At 41.3% G+C, this 19,376-nt stretch overlaps 1 protein-coding gene across 1 annotated transcript in view; it reads right to left on the bottom strand.

Annotated features, from left to right (window-relative positions):
- Positions 1-746: 746 nt before the first annotated feature.
- Positions 747-19,376, bottom strand: part of CPXM2 (carboxypeptidase X, M14 family member 2) — a 69,843-nt gene continuing 51,213 nt past the window's right edge. The window contains exons 7-13 of the mRNA XM_063405138.1: positions 17,369-17,492; positions 16,258-16,454; positions 15,271-15,450; positions 13,835-14,132; positions 9,468-9,607; positions 8,892-8,991; positions 747-3,530 (exon numbers count right to left, since the gene is read on the bottom strand). Of these exons, the coding sequence (XP_063261208.1) occupies positions 3,280-3,530; positions 8,892-8,991; positions 9,468-9,607; positions 13,835-14,132; positions 15,271-15,450; positions 16,258-16,454; positions 17,369-17,492 (1,290 nt within the window). The 3' untranslated portion in view covers positions 747-3,279. The remainder of the gene's footprint in view (positions 3,531-8,891; positions 8,992-9,467; positions 9,608-13,834; positions 14,133-15,270; positions 15,451-16,257; positions 16,455-17,368; positions 17,493-19,376) is intronic.

Genomic DNA, 19,376 nt, shown 5'->3' with positions numbered 1-19,376 from the left:
TTAAACCAATAAAAATGAACAGCTGGATAACCTGGCAGGGATAGTTAAGGAGAAGGCAGGCAGCTCCCACTGTTTTATGATTGTCAGGGCCCTGCATGGGAGCAGATGACTGATGGCTGGTATTATCAAGCAGAGTGGAGTATCTTCTGTTTTAACCTTTCATTTGTTTAACCTTTCCTTTGTGGGTGAGGTTGTGCTGCTGAATTTCTTATTACTTGGAAGGGATTGTATTTTTCTCTTTTATATCAGGGAAGATCAAGGTTTAACAAAGTTCTCACATAAGAGAGCTGCTATAAGCTGTACAAATGTATCTGTAATTACAAAAGGACTGAATCCACCCTCAAGTTTTATTTCTTGGCATCTCTGCAGGGTTGTCTGTTTTCCTACAACACTAAAAGGAAAAGAGATTTAAAGCACAGACTTTAGAAAAAAAATACCTGTTCTAAAGAGGTGGAAAAGGCAGATAAGTAGAAAACATTGGTATCCAGATTTACTAGTTTGTGGTTTGGATGTGTCTGAAGGTTAAATAATGGTGCCGTGTATTTTAAAGGAAAGGAACATTTTAACTCCCAAGTGCATAACTGCAGCAGTAAATAGGGCACACATCAGTTTGGTATCATTATATCCAGGGCAGGCACAAACATCTCAGCACCAAATATTCACACATCTGATATTCCTGGTGAAACTCCTTGGAGCCTGCAGTGTTTTCCAGTGCTGGAGAATCAGAAAATAATTACACAGACAAGTCCACTCGACAGCTATTAGGCCATTTATTTAGGAATGCCTGGACTAAAACGGAGCAAGGTCACCTGCATTAGTCCCAGTTCTGCTGTGCCCAAACTCGTGTAAGCACTAGTGACAGCCAGGAAGGAGCACCAAAGCCACTGTCCCCAGCACCTGAGGCCTTCAGCAATCACAGTCCATCCAGTCTCAGCTAACAGATGTCCAAGAATGCCCCAGCAAATCCATTTCTTGTTATCAAATTTCTCACAGAAAGAACCCAGTTCTGACAACAAAGCCCAGGAATCTCAAGCTGAACTCTCACACCATTACCTCAAGGTGGAAAGATCCCATCTGCCAGGACTAAAACAGTGGTTTCCACCTTCAATCCCTGTTAAACTTGGCTATTTTGTTCCACTTTTGCCAGTGCATTCCAACCACCCTGCAAGACGCCTTTGTAGAACTCCAGAGAGAATCCACCCAAAAAACTCCATAACCCAAAAAATCCTGTGTGCTCTTGATCTATCATGATGGTCATAAAATCTACATGTGCCAGTGAACAAGTCAAATTTAACTGCAAACAAAATTGCCTGCAGTCATTTCTCCATATTCCAAAATTATTTCACTTTGTTACCTGCACAAAGACATCATTAATCCCTTCTCACCTCTCAAGAAAAAAAATATCCCTTTTGACAAACTGCAGTTACATTTGCTATACAAAAATAAATATGGCACACAGGATCCTGTAAGGGTGGTAAAGAGGGTGAAATTAGTAAAATATAATTCCACATGATGGAGTGGCTGGATGAGTTGTTTACTTCTATTACTTAATTGAAGTGATACTGACTTGGAGGTGTTCCATAACTTCAGCAACAGAGAATTAAAAGTGCACTCTTCTGTTTTATTGGAGCCTTTGCTGTTATTTAATGGCATCTGCAGAACAAGCATGGGCTGAAATTGCCTAATGAAATTTAAGAATATGATTATTTACTAGGCAAGGACTCATGATTATGTTTTTCATTCTGCAGTCTTTTACCTTTTGTGTGTTTCCTACATTCCTTGACAGTAAAAAAAATAATTAATACAGATGGCACATGGTATTTTTACAGTAACTTTTCTGCTCATGCTTTCTTTTTTCCTCACTTTCAATGATATTTTGTTGAACATCTTTTCCAAGAATCCTACCAAACTGGCAAAAACTTCAAATAGCAATCAAAATGTTTAAAACAGAATTGTACTTGGAAGGGTATGCTGCTGTCTGCTACCAAGCGCATTGAGAGATGTTTATTTAGCCACAGACTGGCTAAAATCATGCAGCTGACCCTGGTTTTTTAGGTATAATTTAGGTCATAACATTGAAGCTAATGGAGCAGAGTTGCATTTTCATCAGTGGCACTTTGCCCAGCACTGATTCTTTCCTAGATGCTCTCTGCATCTTTCCTGGACCTCAATCCTGTCCTGCAGTACAATTTTATTACTCAAAAGCCAACAATAAAGCACAAATCCTGCTCCCAAAGAGGCATAAGGCCAGAAAAGCAGCAGCAAGGTGAGCAGGCCTGCAGAGGAATGCAGAACCCCTTGCACGTCACAGGAGACAGTGGCATGAGGTGTGCAGGAGCACAAAAGGCACTTCAAGTCAGGCCAAAAATTAGGAAAAAAGATGGCATCAGTGGGTTTGTGAATTAAGCACCTCTCAGTGACTAAGCCTCTCCTCTCATACATGACACAGCTGGCTGTATCCTCAGGAAAGGCTTTGTTCAGGTCCTTCTCCCACATCAGGGAAGAACTGCCACGCCACAGTGCTGGAGAGGTCCTGATCCCAAAACCTTCATGGCAGGTTTAGTTCATGGAGTAAAACTGCAGCTTTAAAAAGCCAGAGGAGAAAACACTCCTGGCATCAAACTCTGGCAGCACAAAGCATCCTTAAATCTAAACAACCCAAGCAGGAAAGCAAAGGTGGGTTATTGACTGCAGGCTTTTTTCCTGAAATACAGTGCTTATCAAAAGGGGAATTTCAGAGAAGGAGAGAAATTTTGACACAAGTTTTGATCACATTAAACCAAAGTTGTCGCCTCTCAGCTTTTCCTCTCATATGAGAATAAAACATAAAGAGAGTCAAAACTTTTTTGAGTTGCAAAAAATATACCTATTTTATACTTTAGATACATTTTTCAGCTTTTCACCCAGAACACTTCTCCTTTACAAGTATCTCTTTTTTGTCGCTGTTGCTTTTTATCCTTTCTCTTCCATTTTTAAAGAAACCAGATTGAAAAAGGATTAAATAACCCAACAAGCAAAAACATTTCATTCCAGCTCAATTCAAAACACCTTCCTCCATCCTCCCTGTCTCTCCCCTCCACCGGGGGCTCCTTTTGGTTTGAGTCGAACTTCGCTTCCGATTGGTTTTTTCCCACCAAAAATCAGAACCCCCCACCCAGCATCCATCCAGCTCCACTAACAGAAAGGCCTCGTGCAGAGAAAAAGGCATGAAGAGATGGGCTACGTAACTCTCACTACGACTACAGCCAGGCTGGGAGAGGCAGAGCCGGGGGCCGAGCTCTACCGCCGCTGCCACCGCCGCGCCCGCTGCCGCAGCCGGCGCGCCGCCAGGCTGAGGGGCTGCTTCCCAAACCTCCTCATGATCTCCTTGATCCTGGCCAGGTTGGTCTTGGCGATGGTGAAGTCGCAGCGGGTGGCCCCCATGTCGTAGCCCACCTCGCAGCTCTTGGTGGCCGCGGTGTAGCCCTCGGCCTTGACGCCCACCACGTACTCGCCCGGGTTGAGGAGACGCCAGTAATCCCCGTCAGCTCCTGGTGGGGGAAAAACGTGGGGAGTGGAAGGGGAGAGACTTCCAGAGATACTGAAGGGTTTGGTTTGCAGCCTTGGAAGAGGCTTGGATTGATGTAAAAACAAAAACAAATTAAGCAGAGAATAAAAATAAAAATAAAAGCACAGACATTAAGCAGAGAAATTATAAGCTTAATTTCTATATTTGTAAGTAGAAATATGCCTTAAGTAAGAAACTGTATAAGACAGTGAATATATACTATAACAAGACACATCTATATTTCTGTACATATCTATATCTCTATCTCTATCTCTATCTCTATCTCTATCTCTATCTCTATCTCTATCTCTATCTCTATCTCTATCTATATCTATATCTATATCTATATCTAGTTATCTGTAACACAGATAACAAGATACAGGACATGAATACTAGAGGAAGACATTCGGTGAGCTTCGTTTCTTGTTCCACCTGCATTTCTAATAAGAAAATATTTTCAATAAAGAAAAGAAATAAAGAAAATATGTTTGTTAATGTATACATTACATAACGTATACATTAATTTGTAGTGCAGTAATGTATAGAGTAAGCTAAGAGTTTAGGTAATACAAGCATATGTGTGTTTGTATGTGTAGTAGTAGCCCATTGGATAAAAGTAAATGCAGTGCAGCAAAATTAAGCAAAGGTTATAGGTCAGAAAAACAAACTCTGTGGCAACTTTCCATTGGATTAGGATGTTATATATGGCCTTGTGATGAAGACACTTGTGACTACTTTGAGCTATGGCCAACTTCTTGCTCCTCTAAAATCTCACAGCCTTTGAGGCTGATGTTTAGTGAGCAATAAATCGATTTTAGCCTGATGGTGGTCCCATCCCTTCATTAAGCCGTCAATAATAAAAAAAGATGGTTTTCAGGACTTTGGTCCATTCTCCTTGAGGAAAGTCATTTTTATAAAGTCACAGAATTGCTGAGATTGGGAAACATCTCTAAGATCCTCAAGTCCAACCATCACCATCGTGTTCACCACTAAACCATGTCCCCACGTGCCATACCCACAGATTTTTTTAACATTTCCAAAGATGGGGACTCCACCACATCCCTGGGCATACTGCTCCAGTTCTTGAAAACCCTTTCATGAAGAAATTTATCCTAATATCACATCTAAACCTTTCCTGGGGCAACTTGAGTCCATTAAATGAGGACACAGAAGGGATAAGCTGATCTGGAAGGGACCCACAAGGACCATTGAGTCCAACTCCCAGCCCTGCATCATCCCCAGGAGAAGCCCTTGGCCATGGGTAAAACGACACCACAGGTAGAACTCTCCATCCTCACACCAGGAAGGTGTCAAGGGGCTCTTCCCACCACAAGTGCCCTCCTCACCCTGCCAACCCTAGAGAAAAACACACCTCAATCATATTTTCCAGAAAAATAAAAAAAGGCTCCAATCGAGCTGTGGATTTTGGGCAGTTGGAAAGGCCTGAGACAAAATCTGGTGATTCCCATGGGGTAGAAAAGACCTTTCCCAAACTAATCCTCCTAACAGAGGAGCCCCAGTGAAATACCCACATCACACAACCCTGACCAGACTGACAGAGCAAAGATTTTGGTGCTACTTATTAGGAAAAGGGTGTGAATATATAATATCAACTCATTTCCAGGTGTAAGTAAATATTCCCTTCTATAAAGCATTACACTGGGGTTTATTACACTGATTTTCCTACAAAGCAAATTGACCAGAATGTTTAAAGCACCTGGTTAAATGTAAATGCACAAACCAAGCTCCTGTAATCAACTAAACTACTCATAAAAATGTATTTTAACATCTCATTGAATCAGGAGGTTTTGGTTTCTTATTTTCCCCCATGAATGATCTCAGATATACCCATTTATGTACCCATATGTGCATCAGGATTACTTTAGGCTTCTTTTAAATATGATTTTAACCACCGAGTATTCTTAGCTGTGAATTGAAAAAGGGGAAAAAACTATTACCTAAAATTAGTTTTGCACTCTGTCCTGGAGAAACTCCCTGTGAATGAATGCACATATTCAAATACGCAATTCCATGTAAAAATAGAAATGGAACATCTCCTGCATGAGGAGGGGTTGGGGTTTTTTAGCACTGATGAGACCTGACAGCCTTACTAACACCAGCCTCAGCTCACAGGCAATGCAGAGTGTAGCAAAAACTGAAGATGATTTGCATAAAAATATTATATTTGGGGAAGGATCAGGCTGGCCAGCCTCTGTTTAAAGAAAGAGCGTTTCAATTTAGGGTTTGGTAAAACAAACAAAAAAAAAGTGTTTGCAAACAGCAAGTGTTAACAAATGGCAATATTGACCAGATCCTGATAGTGCAGCCTCTGAGAGTGCCAGAACTGTACCTGATCAGGTCCTTTCTTACATCCTAATATGACCAGGGGGGTTTAAAGTCAATTTGGTCACGTTTGGGGTGATGATAAGGTCCCAATTTTCTGTTTCTCATGACTTTGGCGTTTTTAGGAAAGGCTCCAAGAGAGGCTCTTTATTCAGCTCTCCCTCACCACTGGGTCTGCTGGAAGCTGAACAAAAGGCCAAACCATAAATCTGCCCAAACTCTTGTATTTATCCCCCGGGGCTCATTTTTAGCTGTAAATGCTCTGGCAACACCACAGGGCAGGCAAAGGGCTCTGGATCCCCCTCGTGTGTGGCTGTGATCACATCCCTGCTCCCAGCCTGGCTTTAGCCCCAGGACTGCAAACCTGACCCACATTTTTCTGACACATTTAACAGTCAGCTCATCACAGCCCCACACAGGGCCAGGAATAAACCCACACGTTCACACCCCACTGGGAATTTATGGCAAAGCTGGGTATTAAGCCTTCAGCAGGATGCACTTCCCCTCCCTTCCATTTAGCAGCAAGCAGACAGGAGTATTTCTGTCAGCTGTCAGTGCCCAGAATTTAATACCAGGCTGAAAGGTTGGGGTTCTTTTGAAAATCAGATTAAATCCAGTAGGTAAGAAAAATTTCAGAACAGATGGCAAAAAGAAACATAATTAAAAACACAGATAAATTTAGTAAATAATAGGGTTGCTGAAATAATAGGTTCCAGTGGGAGCAGGCTGGAGGCAGACTGCATCCATATCCACCTACTGGGGCTGGAAAAGGATTGCCATGTCTGCTTAGATAAAATAACAATGCATTAAAGGACAAAGATAGCACTGCTATGAATTTAATATGTCAGATTACTCCATAAATTCTACAATTAAGAGAAATGTCCTTCGGGCCTGATAGGACAGACCTTAGTTACAATTAAATAACTGTAAAAGTGCAAAAGCAATTTTCAAATTTAAATGTACCAAAGTGCACTGATTTAAATACATTATAAAATAATCTTTCTAATTTCTTTTTTACCAACAAAAGACTCTCCAGGAAACCTGGCCACAGTGCTGCACATCCAAAGCATGTAACAACTTAAACTCAACTTTTCTGTATGGGCCAGGCAGGCTGGAGTGAGGCAGGAGAGATGTAATAGCAGAATAATGCTTAGTTTAGACTAATTAAATAAATATTTGATATATATAATGTATTTATTATAATAAATATTATTAAAATGCTACTTCAAAATCCTGGGGGTTTGGTACATAAAGAATACTGAAATCACAGCAAAATATTAGCAAAAAATTCCCTGGACACTTTGTGAAATGAAATTAATTATGCTTTGGTTCAACAACCACACAGAAACATCTGCCTCTGAAGTCTGGCTGTGACACAGAAGAGTTTCACCAGAAGAAACTGCACATTTCTCCATCAATATTTACCTTGTCATTTCCCAAATTACAGGAAGCAACCCCCAAAGCTGCCTTGGCACCATGGTGGGGAAAAGGGGAATTTGTTCACCCAACTGAACCCTTTTTCCAGAGGTTTCCTCACAGAGTCCAGCCCATATCTGACTGTAACAACATGGAATCACTCAGACTTAATCAATAGTTCCATCTGCATCGAGGGAAAATGGAATAATTTCCCCCAAAGTTCTTGCTCTTGGAACCAATGTCTCCAATTAGCCCATTAATGGTGTTAGCTGAATGTCAGCATCCCTCTCCTTCCATCAGGGATATTGTATCCAGGAGAAAGCCAAACCAATGCGCTTTTATTTCAGCCCACAGGAAGAAGCAAAGGAATTTCCTCAAACCTTTAAATGTTATTAGAGGGCTTTTACAGGCAACTTTTGTCTGGCTCCACGGGGCAGCTGACCACGTTAATGTATCAGTGACACAGCAGAGCTCAGCTCACTGGAAACAAAACTTATGTGAATAGGGATAGTGGCCATAATTCTTCTCCTGCTTGGCCTATTTTTACATCAAGGCAACTCAGAGGTTGAAATGGACTCATTTTTCATTTTAAAAGGTATAAATGAAAGAAGACTGCTGACAATTTGCCTTCTTTCTCTGGAGTTATACATATCATTTTAGCTTTTTGGCTCCAGCATAAATCCTCCAGTTTCAGGGACTAATGAGACGTGTATTGTTACCTGGATAATATGAAACAAGATAGAACTTTTATGTTCCCATCTCCACAGTGATTCCAGAGTGTGAGCTTAAATGTCTCATTAAAAAGAAAAATTAAAGGGAATGAAATAAGTACTTTTATTTTTACTAACAAGTGCAGATGGCCTTGAGCCATAGAGGCTCAGCAATAAGTCAAGATGTAAATAGCTGCAAGGTTCCCCGAGTGTTACAAGGTGGATTTTGGGATCTTGCACATTTATTGCACTTTCTTTTTTTTCCACATGACAATCCAGAGAGCTGGAGATTAATCACATGTTGCATTAACTCAGAGCAATACATTAATTTTGTTAACAGAGTAATACAACCCACACTTTATGGCAGACTTTCAGCACTGCTAAGGCTTCCAAGACCAGAAAAAACAGCTGATTACTTTAGTTCCCACTGTCATTTCCCAGTGGCCCCATTTTGAAATATTTAAGGCAGAATCATTATTGCCTAATTAAGTATCTGTCACTCAATGCTTTCTTTTACAATGGAGACACAGTAGCACTGAAATTAATCATAAACTAAGATATTCCAAGATTCATTGCTGGCTCAATCACCTCTTGTGGCAAACATTAAAGATTTGGAAGTCACAAAGCTCTGTGATATTCCATAGCCTGAAATCAGTTTATGTGTCCAAGTCTGTCACTCTGTACCTCAGTGGTGAAGCACACGGAAGTGGCAGCAAATGAAGAACACAGAACACCAGTAAAGAGGTAAAACATACAAAAAATTAGCATTCAAAAAACATGTGGATATGGTACTTAGTAACATGGTTTAGTGGGTTAGTTTTTAAGCCACAAATCTGATCTTTTGCACTGATGTTGTGTATTTTTATTGTTTTTACCTGTGCGAATGTCATGGTTAACACCTTCCACTGAAATAACAGCATTTGGGATTCCCTTTCCATGCACATCTTTCACAATACCTTTGATGCCACGATGGACCTGTGAAGAGAACAAAAAAAGCAAGTAAATATAGCACAGCAGTGAACAGTAGTATTCCTGGGAACTTACAATGAATCATTAATTCCATAAGTGAATTATATTTTTATATTCCTACTTTATGGCTCACAACATTGTGGAGTATCATTATTAACCCTGTAGCAGCCCTTCAGGCATTAACTTGTGAATCAGCTTGTGAATTTTGTTAGGATTCCTGAGGCATCAAATTCAAGATATAGATAAAAAGAACAGAAGAAGCAACAGACACAATACTGAGGTCTTTTTCCAGCAGCCCTTTCCAATACAAGCTCAGCATCAACTTTTCAGAAACTTCATTATTTTATTCCCTGAAGTCAAACCAGCCTGGCTGGAGTGATATGTCTATCAAAAATACCAATGACCACATAATTAGTCATGCAAGAAAAACAGTAGGAGCCCGAATCTGTCAGCCTGAAAGGAGCCACACTTCTGGTGAATACCTGCTCCATGAAAACGATCAGGGACTCGCGGTTGTTCTCCCACTCCTCCGGCAGCTCGCTCTCGTGGGGATACTTGTCACAGCCAACGTAGATGGAGAGCTCAAAGCAGTTCGTGTGCAGGTAGCTGAAGTCATTGATGCCTGTCAGCATTGGGGAAAAAGGGAACAACTTCATATCCTTTTTAATCTATTGATCAGATTTGGGTTTTTGCGCAAATTAATGTAACTTCTATGAACGCATGTTGGGTATTCATCCAGCTGGCTTAGCCTGCAGAATTGGAAGGGCAAAAAGGTTTTAGGAATGCCAAATGTTCTGTAGCAAAGCACCACAGTGCTCAAGGCCAGGTTGGACAGGGCTTGGAGCAACCTGGGAGAGTGAGAAGTTGCTCCAAGCAGGGGTGGAATTCAATCGGCTTTAAGGTCCCTTCCAACCCAAACCGTTCTGGGATTCTACTGAAAGAGAAGATACAGCCAGGAGAAAGGTCTCTCTCCATGACAAAAAATTTGTGCTTTGCTTTTAAGAAAGCACTAAGCATCCCTAATCCTGGACATTGCCCACAGAGCATCTCTCCCCTGTGAGTACCCTGGGTAGAAATGGAATTGTCTGTGTTGGGTGGCAGGGAGGTGCAGCTCTTTACCCAGCTGATAGAACCCTGAGTGCCAGGGCACAGAGCAATGTGCTCACAGGGGTTGTTATGTAAAAGTGATTTATCAGAGCAGTTGGTGAAATAGTTCCTCAGTCTGCTCTCCTCCCTGAGTAATATAGTTGATAGAAAAGCCAGAAAAATCAGGGTAGCAAAAATTATTTTATGTTACACATGGTGCCTGTAGTTTGTAAGGAATGAAAGGGTCTCTTTTCCCCCTGTCAGGGTGTTGCAGAAGAGGGAGCTGCACTGTTGTTCTGCAATAGGGATTTCCATCAGAAATGTGTCCTAATCAAGCTCAGTGCCTCCAGTCTCTGAGGAGCTGCAGTTTCATTCTGCATTACAGGACCACAGTAACCTTTGCAAAGGTCTGGAGCACTGAGGAGGACTGACTTTACAAACAGAGCTCCGACATTTCCATCCTCCAGGTTTCTCTCCTCTTTTCTCACCATTATTTTCCCTGCTTATTAGTTCTCCACTCTCACACAGATAACGAGATACAGAACATGAACACTTGAGGAAGAAATTCTGTGAGCTTCATCTCTTGTTCCACCTGCACTTCTAATAAAAAAATATTTTAAAATATGTTTGTTAATCATCATTAATTGTTATGTTTTAAATGGCAAAGATTAGCAGGAATTGCAATCATCACGTGCTTCTGACCAAGAAGAGTTAAACTAAAATCCCTGTTCCTGCCCAATTATCACAGAGTCAAGTATTTAATGAGCCCTCAGTGCCTTCTGGAAGCAGAGCAGGAGGATTTTATACGACAGATGTTAAACTTTTCACTTTTGTTGATGGGGAAAACCTAAACATCAGCCAGTGGCATATGCTACTCTGCATAAATGTGCTTCCCCTCCACTTGAGAAACAGTCACAATTATTTTCCCCTCACATACTGTATAACATTCTGATTAATCTGCTGTGAAATGTTTTGCCATACACAGTAATTGCTCAGTTTTAATACATGTATTTAAGAAAATGGCTTTGCGTTGCCAAGAGCGACTCTTTCCTAGTGCCTGAACATGCAAATCCAGCCTCAAAAACACAGGAAATAAAATTAAATCAATCTTTTTTTTTGCCTCTGTGTAGTTTACAATGCAGAAACTTTATATGTTAGATTGCTGAAGAACTTGCACCCACTGCAGTCAAAATAATGAGCAGGAAATATCATGGCTGGGTTTTAAAGGCATGAGGAGGTGTTGGGTATCTGTGGTGCACATGCTTCTCTAGGGACTGAAATGAAATTAGAAAAATGCCATCTAAATTTTCCCGTGGCATGAGCAGTGAGAAGTTTCTGTGCAGGACCACTGCAAGGAAGCAGATGGATGAGGAGAGAGGGGACAGGCAGTTTCAAGCGTGGTACAATGGGGAGATGCCACCCACACTAAAGGATGGGAGGAAAGCTTCTGCAAGCACTTTGTTGGAGGTCTTACCATAATGTAACAGAGCAGGACATAAATCATAATTAAAACATCATCAAGAGCTAAAACAAATCAGATGAAACAAATCCAAAATGTAATTGGTCCTAAGAAATTAGGGTAATATTTTGCATCTATATTGTCCATCTTTAATTAACAGTGTGACAGCTGTTAGTGACAAGACCAATGTCATCTTTTCTGGATCAATTCATAATGATGTTTCTTGTTCCACTTAGGAAAATTAAATTCATAAATTAGATAATTAAGTGGTCAAGTTAGCTCTCAGAGTATGCTTTAAAATTTGCAGAAATGCTTGGGAATGAACTGTCAGACATAAGAGTTCAAGGTTTCCCCCCAAATTCACCCAACACTTTTTAACCTCCTGAAAAGACTATTTGAAAAGCTAATTCCTGACTGTAGCCTTTAAAGGCTGGCCAGCACTAACTCCACATGGGCCAACATAAAAGCCCCAAAAGCCATGTCCAAAATCCCGAAATGTTTATGCAGTGGAAGTACCTGCAAGTTCCAAACACGAGTCAGACTCAGCCAAACCTGTGTTTCAGAGACACTGGCCTGCATCTGTTTGCCATCAGGGCTGTTCCTGTTGCCAGCCCAGCGGTGGCACATGCCTGTCTCATTTCCTAATTTCAGGGAAAACGTTGTTTGACTGATGCACTTAGAAAAACACAAGGATTTTGAGCAGAACTGTGGTGAATCAGCAGTGTCTGCTTCCCAGCCCGCTCCAAGTGCACATCCAGAGAGACAAACTAATGCTGTTAAAAATAGGCTTCTAATTGGGCTTTCTTGGAAATCCAGATTTTGGCCACACCACAGGCCATGGCTTCCCCTCTGTGCTCCTTAACAGGCTTGGGTGTGTGGAGATTGATCCAGGCTGTGATTTATCCTGGCAGCAGGAATGCCTGTGGAGCCCATGCAAAATTTAAGTGTAAGGATGTCCAGGTGTTTTAGAAATAGGACAGTAGCAGGCAAACAGTAGCTTTTTATGGCATTTCATTACAGCTCTGAGTGAATGTGAGTGGGAGCTGATCTGAGGCTGTGTTCAGTCAGCAGGAGGCTGAAATCAGGATTTCCTTATTTGAGAGCCACTGGAATCTCTCCCTGAAGCCACTGCTGCAGTTCTGACACTGGTTGTGGTGCTTGGCAGCAGTTTTCTTCTTGTCACCTCGTGTGGGGGTGTGGACTGGGTTGATTTCTTCCTGATAAACTGTCTTGAGTGCACAAAGTTCTTAAAGCTAACGTTCTACATGCGTATTTTTGGAAAACTTGGGTTGTAAAAGAAGCAGCCACCAGGTATTAATGACAGTAATGACATCTGAAAATATTCCTCTTAGAACCCGTATTTTAACACAACTGCTGCTGCCACATACACCAAGTAGTGATGACTTTATCTTAACTAATAAGGTAACACTAACTGGAGTTTCTGATGCCTTGAGAGACCACCTAGAACAGAGGCTGGACAGTGTTAAAGGAATAAAGCAGGTATTTATTAAAAGGCCTTCAAAGGACACACCACGGTCAAGAGCCTGGCCAGGGCTCCACCCAAGATGGAGAGTGGGTCACAAGTTTTCACACTTTTGTAAGTTTTGGTCCATTTATATATTTGGGTTAATTGTCCAATTACAGCTTCAGGTTAGGAAGTCCCATCCTCCCAGACTGCTCTTCTCAATTCCTGTTGTTTGCACTTTTTGGGCCTGAAGCTGCAGTGGTGTCCTTGGATTGTTTTGTCTGATTACCCTGTGAGGAGAACTTGCTAACACTTTATATGAAGTTCAGAGTTACTGCTGCAGTGAGGGTGGCTGCAACAAATCTTTGAGTCCCCTGACTTCAAGGTGAATGCGGCGTGAAGTAAGAAAAAAGGAGAGGGAACGATGGAGTGCCCCAAAAAGAAAATTTAATTTAACGAGAAATAAAAACAGGGACGATGCCCAGAAGCTGAACACAGTACAGGGACAAACTCCAAAGACCAGAAACAAGGGAGAAGTAAGAGTATATAGTCTTGGGGGTGGATCATTCTAGAAACAATCCCATACATGGAACAGAAGTAACCAATAGAGAAGAACTTGGACTAGTTAACATAACAACTCCAAAGGATCTGGGGAGGAGATCTCAGGCTCACCATGTGTTGGATGAATGTTTTTCAGGGTTTGACGCTAAAGCCTGGCTTAGCTTAGGAGTGAAGTTCTGCTTCTCAGTCAGGCCAGCTCCCACCCTGCCAGCCCGTGGGCCTCCACAATGCACAATGCGGAAAAAGCTAAAAACTCAAGGCATCATTCTACCCCTTACTTCCAGCCACGGTGTGCCAGGAGGCTCCGTTGACGGTGCCATCCTCCTTCTGGAAGTCCTCGGTGTGGCAGGCCCTCCTCCTGGCGTCCGTCATCAGGCGGTGCGTGGAGGCGTAGGAGTAGGCCAGCCAGCGGAACACGTGGTCGTCCGGCGTGGGAGTGTAGTCCTGGGTTTTCCACACGGATCTCACCATGTCGTAGGGATAGGCCACCACCAGCTCGCCCCCCTGCAAGTTGCCGCCCAGCACGAAAGGGATTTTTTCCATCCAGGCGATGATTGCCCGCGTCTCCACCGCCACCTGGGAGGAAAAGTAACAGCGGCTCTGATTCAGCCTGGAAATGTGACGATGCTGTTTCAAAGGGCAATTCCTGAACATGAGGAGCCAGCAGAAGGGGTGTGGGCAAGGAGAAGGCCTTCCTTAAATTATGGTGCTCCCATCCTTGGGAGGTCACAGACATCCCTCAAGAACTGACAAAACCTTCACTTCAGTAATTTATGCAATAGGAACATCTCTGTCAAGTGAGGCCAAGAGCAGGAACTGACAGAGGTGTCAGATGGTGACATTGCCCCTCCTCTTTTTTTCCAAAATAAGGGGTTTTAAACAGAAATAATGGCCATAGATTAAAACACAGGAAGCTTAACTTCAACATGAGGATGAGCTTTTCCATGAGGGTGGCAGAGCACTGGAACAGCTCCACAGGGAGGTCATGGAATTTCCCTCTCTGGAAATATTCCAAACCCACCTGGATGTGTTCCTGTGTCACCTGCCCCAGGAGACCCTGCCTTGGCAGGGGGCTGGGCTCATCTCCAGAGGCCCCTTTAAACTGTAACTATTCCATGATTGTGTGAATCTGAAGTACTAAAAACTGCCACGGTGAAGCTGCTATTAATAACTGCCATTACATTTAAAAGGTCAGGCCAAAATAAGTTGAATTTCTTGCACTACAATCCAATGAATGATTTTAACATAAGCCACAGCACTGGGTTTGCATATGCCTGATCTGCTGCTGTGTTTATCAAGATAAGAATATATTTCAAGTAACAGCAAGCAAGAAAATCTCAGGACAAATCTGTGAGTGAGTTTTCAAAGAGCTCATCTATGCCACAAACTTGTTAGAAGATGATGCAGCTGGCCAAGCTCATGCTGTGCTTTTCCTTGTCTACCTTGCTGCCTAAAAGTTGTGTATTGAGTCCTCCAGGTTCTTGTAATAGCTGAGGGAAAGGAAAATCCTCTGGGAAACATTTTCTTCCTCAAGACCTGGTTCTAAATCCTAGGGGGCAATGGTGCTTTTGTGGTGCATTTTTATTTCCACTGACATAAAGGGAATTATTGACTTAGTGGAACTTCACTCCCAGGTTATTAATTTTTGAGGAATGTAAATCTTGCTCTCTTTGCACATCCCAGCCTTTGTGTTTCCTCTCCTGGCCTTACTCACAGTGGCATTTTCGGACAGGTACCAGTCAGGGATCGGGATGTGATGGTTCGGAACTTTTCTTTTACTCTTCTTCTGATCTTCTGACTCCCAGAGCAGAGAGTTCAGGTCAGGGAAGTTATTGTTGATGTCAATGCCGTCCTGAGTCCATCGTCCTAAAGACCAGCCCCCCAGTTCTGAACCCTTCGATGTAAAGAAAAGGAAAAGAAAGAAAATAAAAATTATTGTTCATTCAGAATATGACAACCTGTGAGCCCCTGTGGTTTGGGAATGTGCCAGAGGTAATTCTATACAGAGAAACGAAAGATTAATTATTTAATTAACTGAATTAAATAACTGGCATTTTTTAAAAAATTTTGTACTAATCTTTAATGAGGTGAAGGAAAACCCATGAATATTTACTTGAGCCTAGCCAAAATATATTACTTAATGGAGACAGCACACATTTCCTCCCATGACTGTGATTTTGACTCTCCTGTTCCAGTCTTCTACAGACTGCTCTGGAAGATTTTCCAGTGCATTTGACCAGCCTCTACAATTTTTCCTGGTTCTCTGTCTTCATCTAGACTGAATTATTACTAAGCCCAACACATTGTGCTCTCCTTAAAGGCACACTATTATATTTCAGCTGCAGAGGAATGCAAATTTTCACATGCTGAGCTTGGTTTCTCGTGAAAAACAGACTGCATGAATTTTCCATTTTGCCTAATGGTGTTCCCATGGCTCTGTACACCTCAGGATGGTTTGTTCTGGCAGTCTTTGTGACCCTCCTTTCCATGTACATTTTCCTGTTAGCCAACATCACATCAAATACTGTTTCAGCTTTTTCCCAAGGTGGTTTGTGTTTACTTTGATGTGCCCATCTTTTCATTTTTGAATTTCGGTCGCTTGCAAAACGTGACCTTTGAAGAAAACAATGACGAGAGGAGCGTTTTTGATTCATCTACTGGAAAGAAAAGAGCTCCTTGATGTGTTCACAATCCTAATTACCGCTTTGTAGGCCTTGTCATATCCATCAGGGTTCACTGAGGGCAGCAGGTGGATCCTCGTGTCCTGGATGAGGTGCACGATGCGCGGGTTCCCAGCCAGGTATTCCTGGCACATGAACTGCATGAGCAGAAGGATCAGCTCTCGTCCAAGCACTTCATTCCCATGAGCTCCCGCAATGTAGTGGAATTCTGGCTCCCCTGTGGAACAGAAACACGGAGCAGAGTTGTAGTCAGAGCAGCAAATCAAATCTCTATCAAACGGCATCGATGTCAATCAGCAACATTTCACTTAAGGAGTGTTGGAGAAATGTCTCAGCTGTGCAAATGAGAGGTGGAAATGTCACTTTGGAGAAATAAATTGCTTTCTGTTGCTAATTTAGAACGGGCTCATGCATTAGTGATATCTAAAGCCACTGTGTAAAACCTCTAAACCCCATTTTTGATTAAACGTATCTTTAATTATACTCACAACTTCAGCTTGTTAGAGATAGATTTTAACAGTTTCAAAGGTCTAAAAGTCACATGAAAAATACTTAGCCAAAAAAGAATTTTCCTAGCAACTAATCTAAAGACGTTATCAGTGTATTCATGGATACAGCAAAGCACAAAATTCCTTTATTCCAACAGCTGTCCCAGGCACTATCACAGTGAGAAGGACCAAAGACTGAAGGATCTTCTATGCTGAAGAATTATCATGGTAGGAAATTGAGCCCCAAACCTCATGAATTAAAAATTAATTGGAGATTTGACCTGTCCCTGCTTGCAATGCATTCAACCCACACAAAAAAAGGTAAATTTCTATCCATAGCTACATCAATCCCACTACTAAAATCCATCCCCCAGTATTAAAATTCACTTTTATTTTATTACTGTGAAGAATGATCATTAAAGAATTTGATCCCACATTCAAAATGTCCTCTATTTTTGCTCACCCTCCTCTTCCCAATTTAGAAATACAGCGCTGAGGTTCCTCCCACATACATTTGAAATCTTTGCTGCCATGAATATAATTCCATCAGTGATAATTAGTGCAGATACAGAGAAAGAGGAAGAGGAAAAAAACCAAATCCCAACACCCTTTCAATAGATTTAGTTAAGATTAAAATCCTAACCAACTTCGTGTTCTCCTGGGTTGTCAGAAATCTCGACAGCGTACAGCTTCAATCCTTGGTTGCTTTTTCCAATATTGTAAATTCTTGTGATATTTGGGCACATTTTATTCACAGTTTTCATCAACTGCCAACAAAAAGAAAGAGAAAAAAAAAAAGAACATATTTAGATAATGCAAGCATCAAAATAGATCCACTATGGATTGGTTCATTCTAAATTGGATGCAGCACAAAGTTTTCATTTGCTTCTCTGATTACTTCTTAGTTGTAAAAGCTTTATGTTTAGTTCATGAATTCATAGCTCTGCTTTCTCATTTTTAAAACATTATGCCATGGAGAGTAATTAAAATAATGGAGAGTAATTAAAACAACCATGCTCTGTGAGGTACTATAGGTAAGGGACTTGAGGTGATCCGGGGTGTCAGTGCACAGAAATGCATTTATTTTGCAGGTTGCAACATGTTCTCCAATAGAAATATTAATTTTTTCACTCTGCCAGCAAGTAGAGATATTGCATTAAAAGCAGTTCTATTTTAGCTAAAGGCTAAATCCATACTGTGTAAATAATGTCACTGACTCAGACCTGTGTTTACTAATTTCTCTCCTCACACCTTCTGCAAATGGAAGGAAACTGAGCTGGCTGATGTTTCCCTGCATCCATGCAGCTCCACAAGCTGAGAAATGGGGAGTGTGAGCCTGTTTGTCTCAGAGCTGCCTCTGAAACCCAACAGAGAAACTCCTGACCCTGAAATTTCCACGTGCAGAAGCTTTCCTGACGTGCCTGGCACTGCAGTGCTCACAGGATACCAGGAACACCAATTTAGAGAAGTGCTTGGAAGTATGGAAATGCTCATTAATGGTGAGAAAAATGGCCAGAACCAAGTTCAAAGTATATTACATCCAGTGGAAATATTTGCATTGGCCTCAGTAAACTCCCCATCATCTGTTTAATTGCAAACATGTGATTATTTTCTGAGTCAAAGAACTTTTCCTGCATTAGAGCCTTTGTAGTAACATTTACAGTGACTCTTCTGGTAACATGTAATGCAATGGAGTTAATGGAAATACACTGCTGAAAATGAACATATTTCATATTTGACCTTCTCATTCCCATTTCCTACAAATGGCACAATATTTCACCCATAATCTGGGTTTGTTGTCTCAAAGACAAGGTTGTACTCAAATACTCACATCAAAGATGTGACAGCTTCCTGTACCACGTGAATATATACAAATACATACACAGAAATGAACATATAATAAATATTTTGGGCCATAAAACAATCCTGCACACAAGATGCAGCGAGCATTCCCACTGACTGGAAGAAGAATATTGAATGTTCTTTTACAAGGAGAAAACTGGAGCTGTAAATTTCATCTTCCTAATCAGAGAGTTGTATTAAAACTACCTGACACTCTAAAAATCCGTCCCTCTCACAAATACTTGATTTATTGTAATGTAATATAATGCTTCCAAAGCATGGCCCAGGAACACCATCTCCTCCTCCTTCAGTGCTGGTAACAAATCACTTCAAAGAACAGCATTTTTCTAAGGTGGTTGGTGATGAAGTGGCTATGAAAACTGACATCAATGTATATTTGGGGTTGAGTATGGTTTTGATTGTTGTTACTGTTTTTTTGTTTGTTTTTAATAAGAAGTTGACTCTGGCAGTTATTATTCCATTTTGCACTGAAGTTTTGAGAATAGTTTTGGGAATATAAGACTTACTACAATGCAACCCACAATATGCTGCCCACCAGCAATTAAAATCCGATGAGCTCTAAAAAAATTAATTATTTTGACACAGAAGAAAACAGAAATTGGGAGAGCACACAGTTCACAATTCACAACCACAGTCACAGATTTTCCATTTGTATGAAGAGTGCAAAAACATTCTCATTTAAAGCTGTGGTTCTTTTCCCCAAGATATTTCTAACCTGACCAACCTGCCTTTCTGCAACGACAACATAAATACATTTTATTTTATTGTTCCTGACAGTAATTATGCCA

The sequence above is a fragment of the Prinia subflava genome, chromosome 9, assembly GCF_021018805.1.
Source record: "Prinia subflava isolate CZ2003 ecotype Zambia chromosome 9, Cam_Psub_1.2, whole genome shotgun sequence".
Taxonomy (NCBI): domain Eukaryota; kingdom Metazoa; phylum Chordata; class Aves; order Passeriformes; family Cisticolidae; genus Prinia; species Prinia subflava.
The sequence above is the reverse complement of the archived record's forward strand: the minus strand, read 5'-3'. Positions and strand labels throughout refer to the sequence as shown.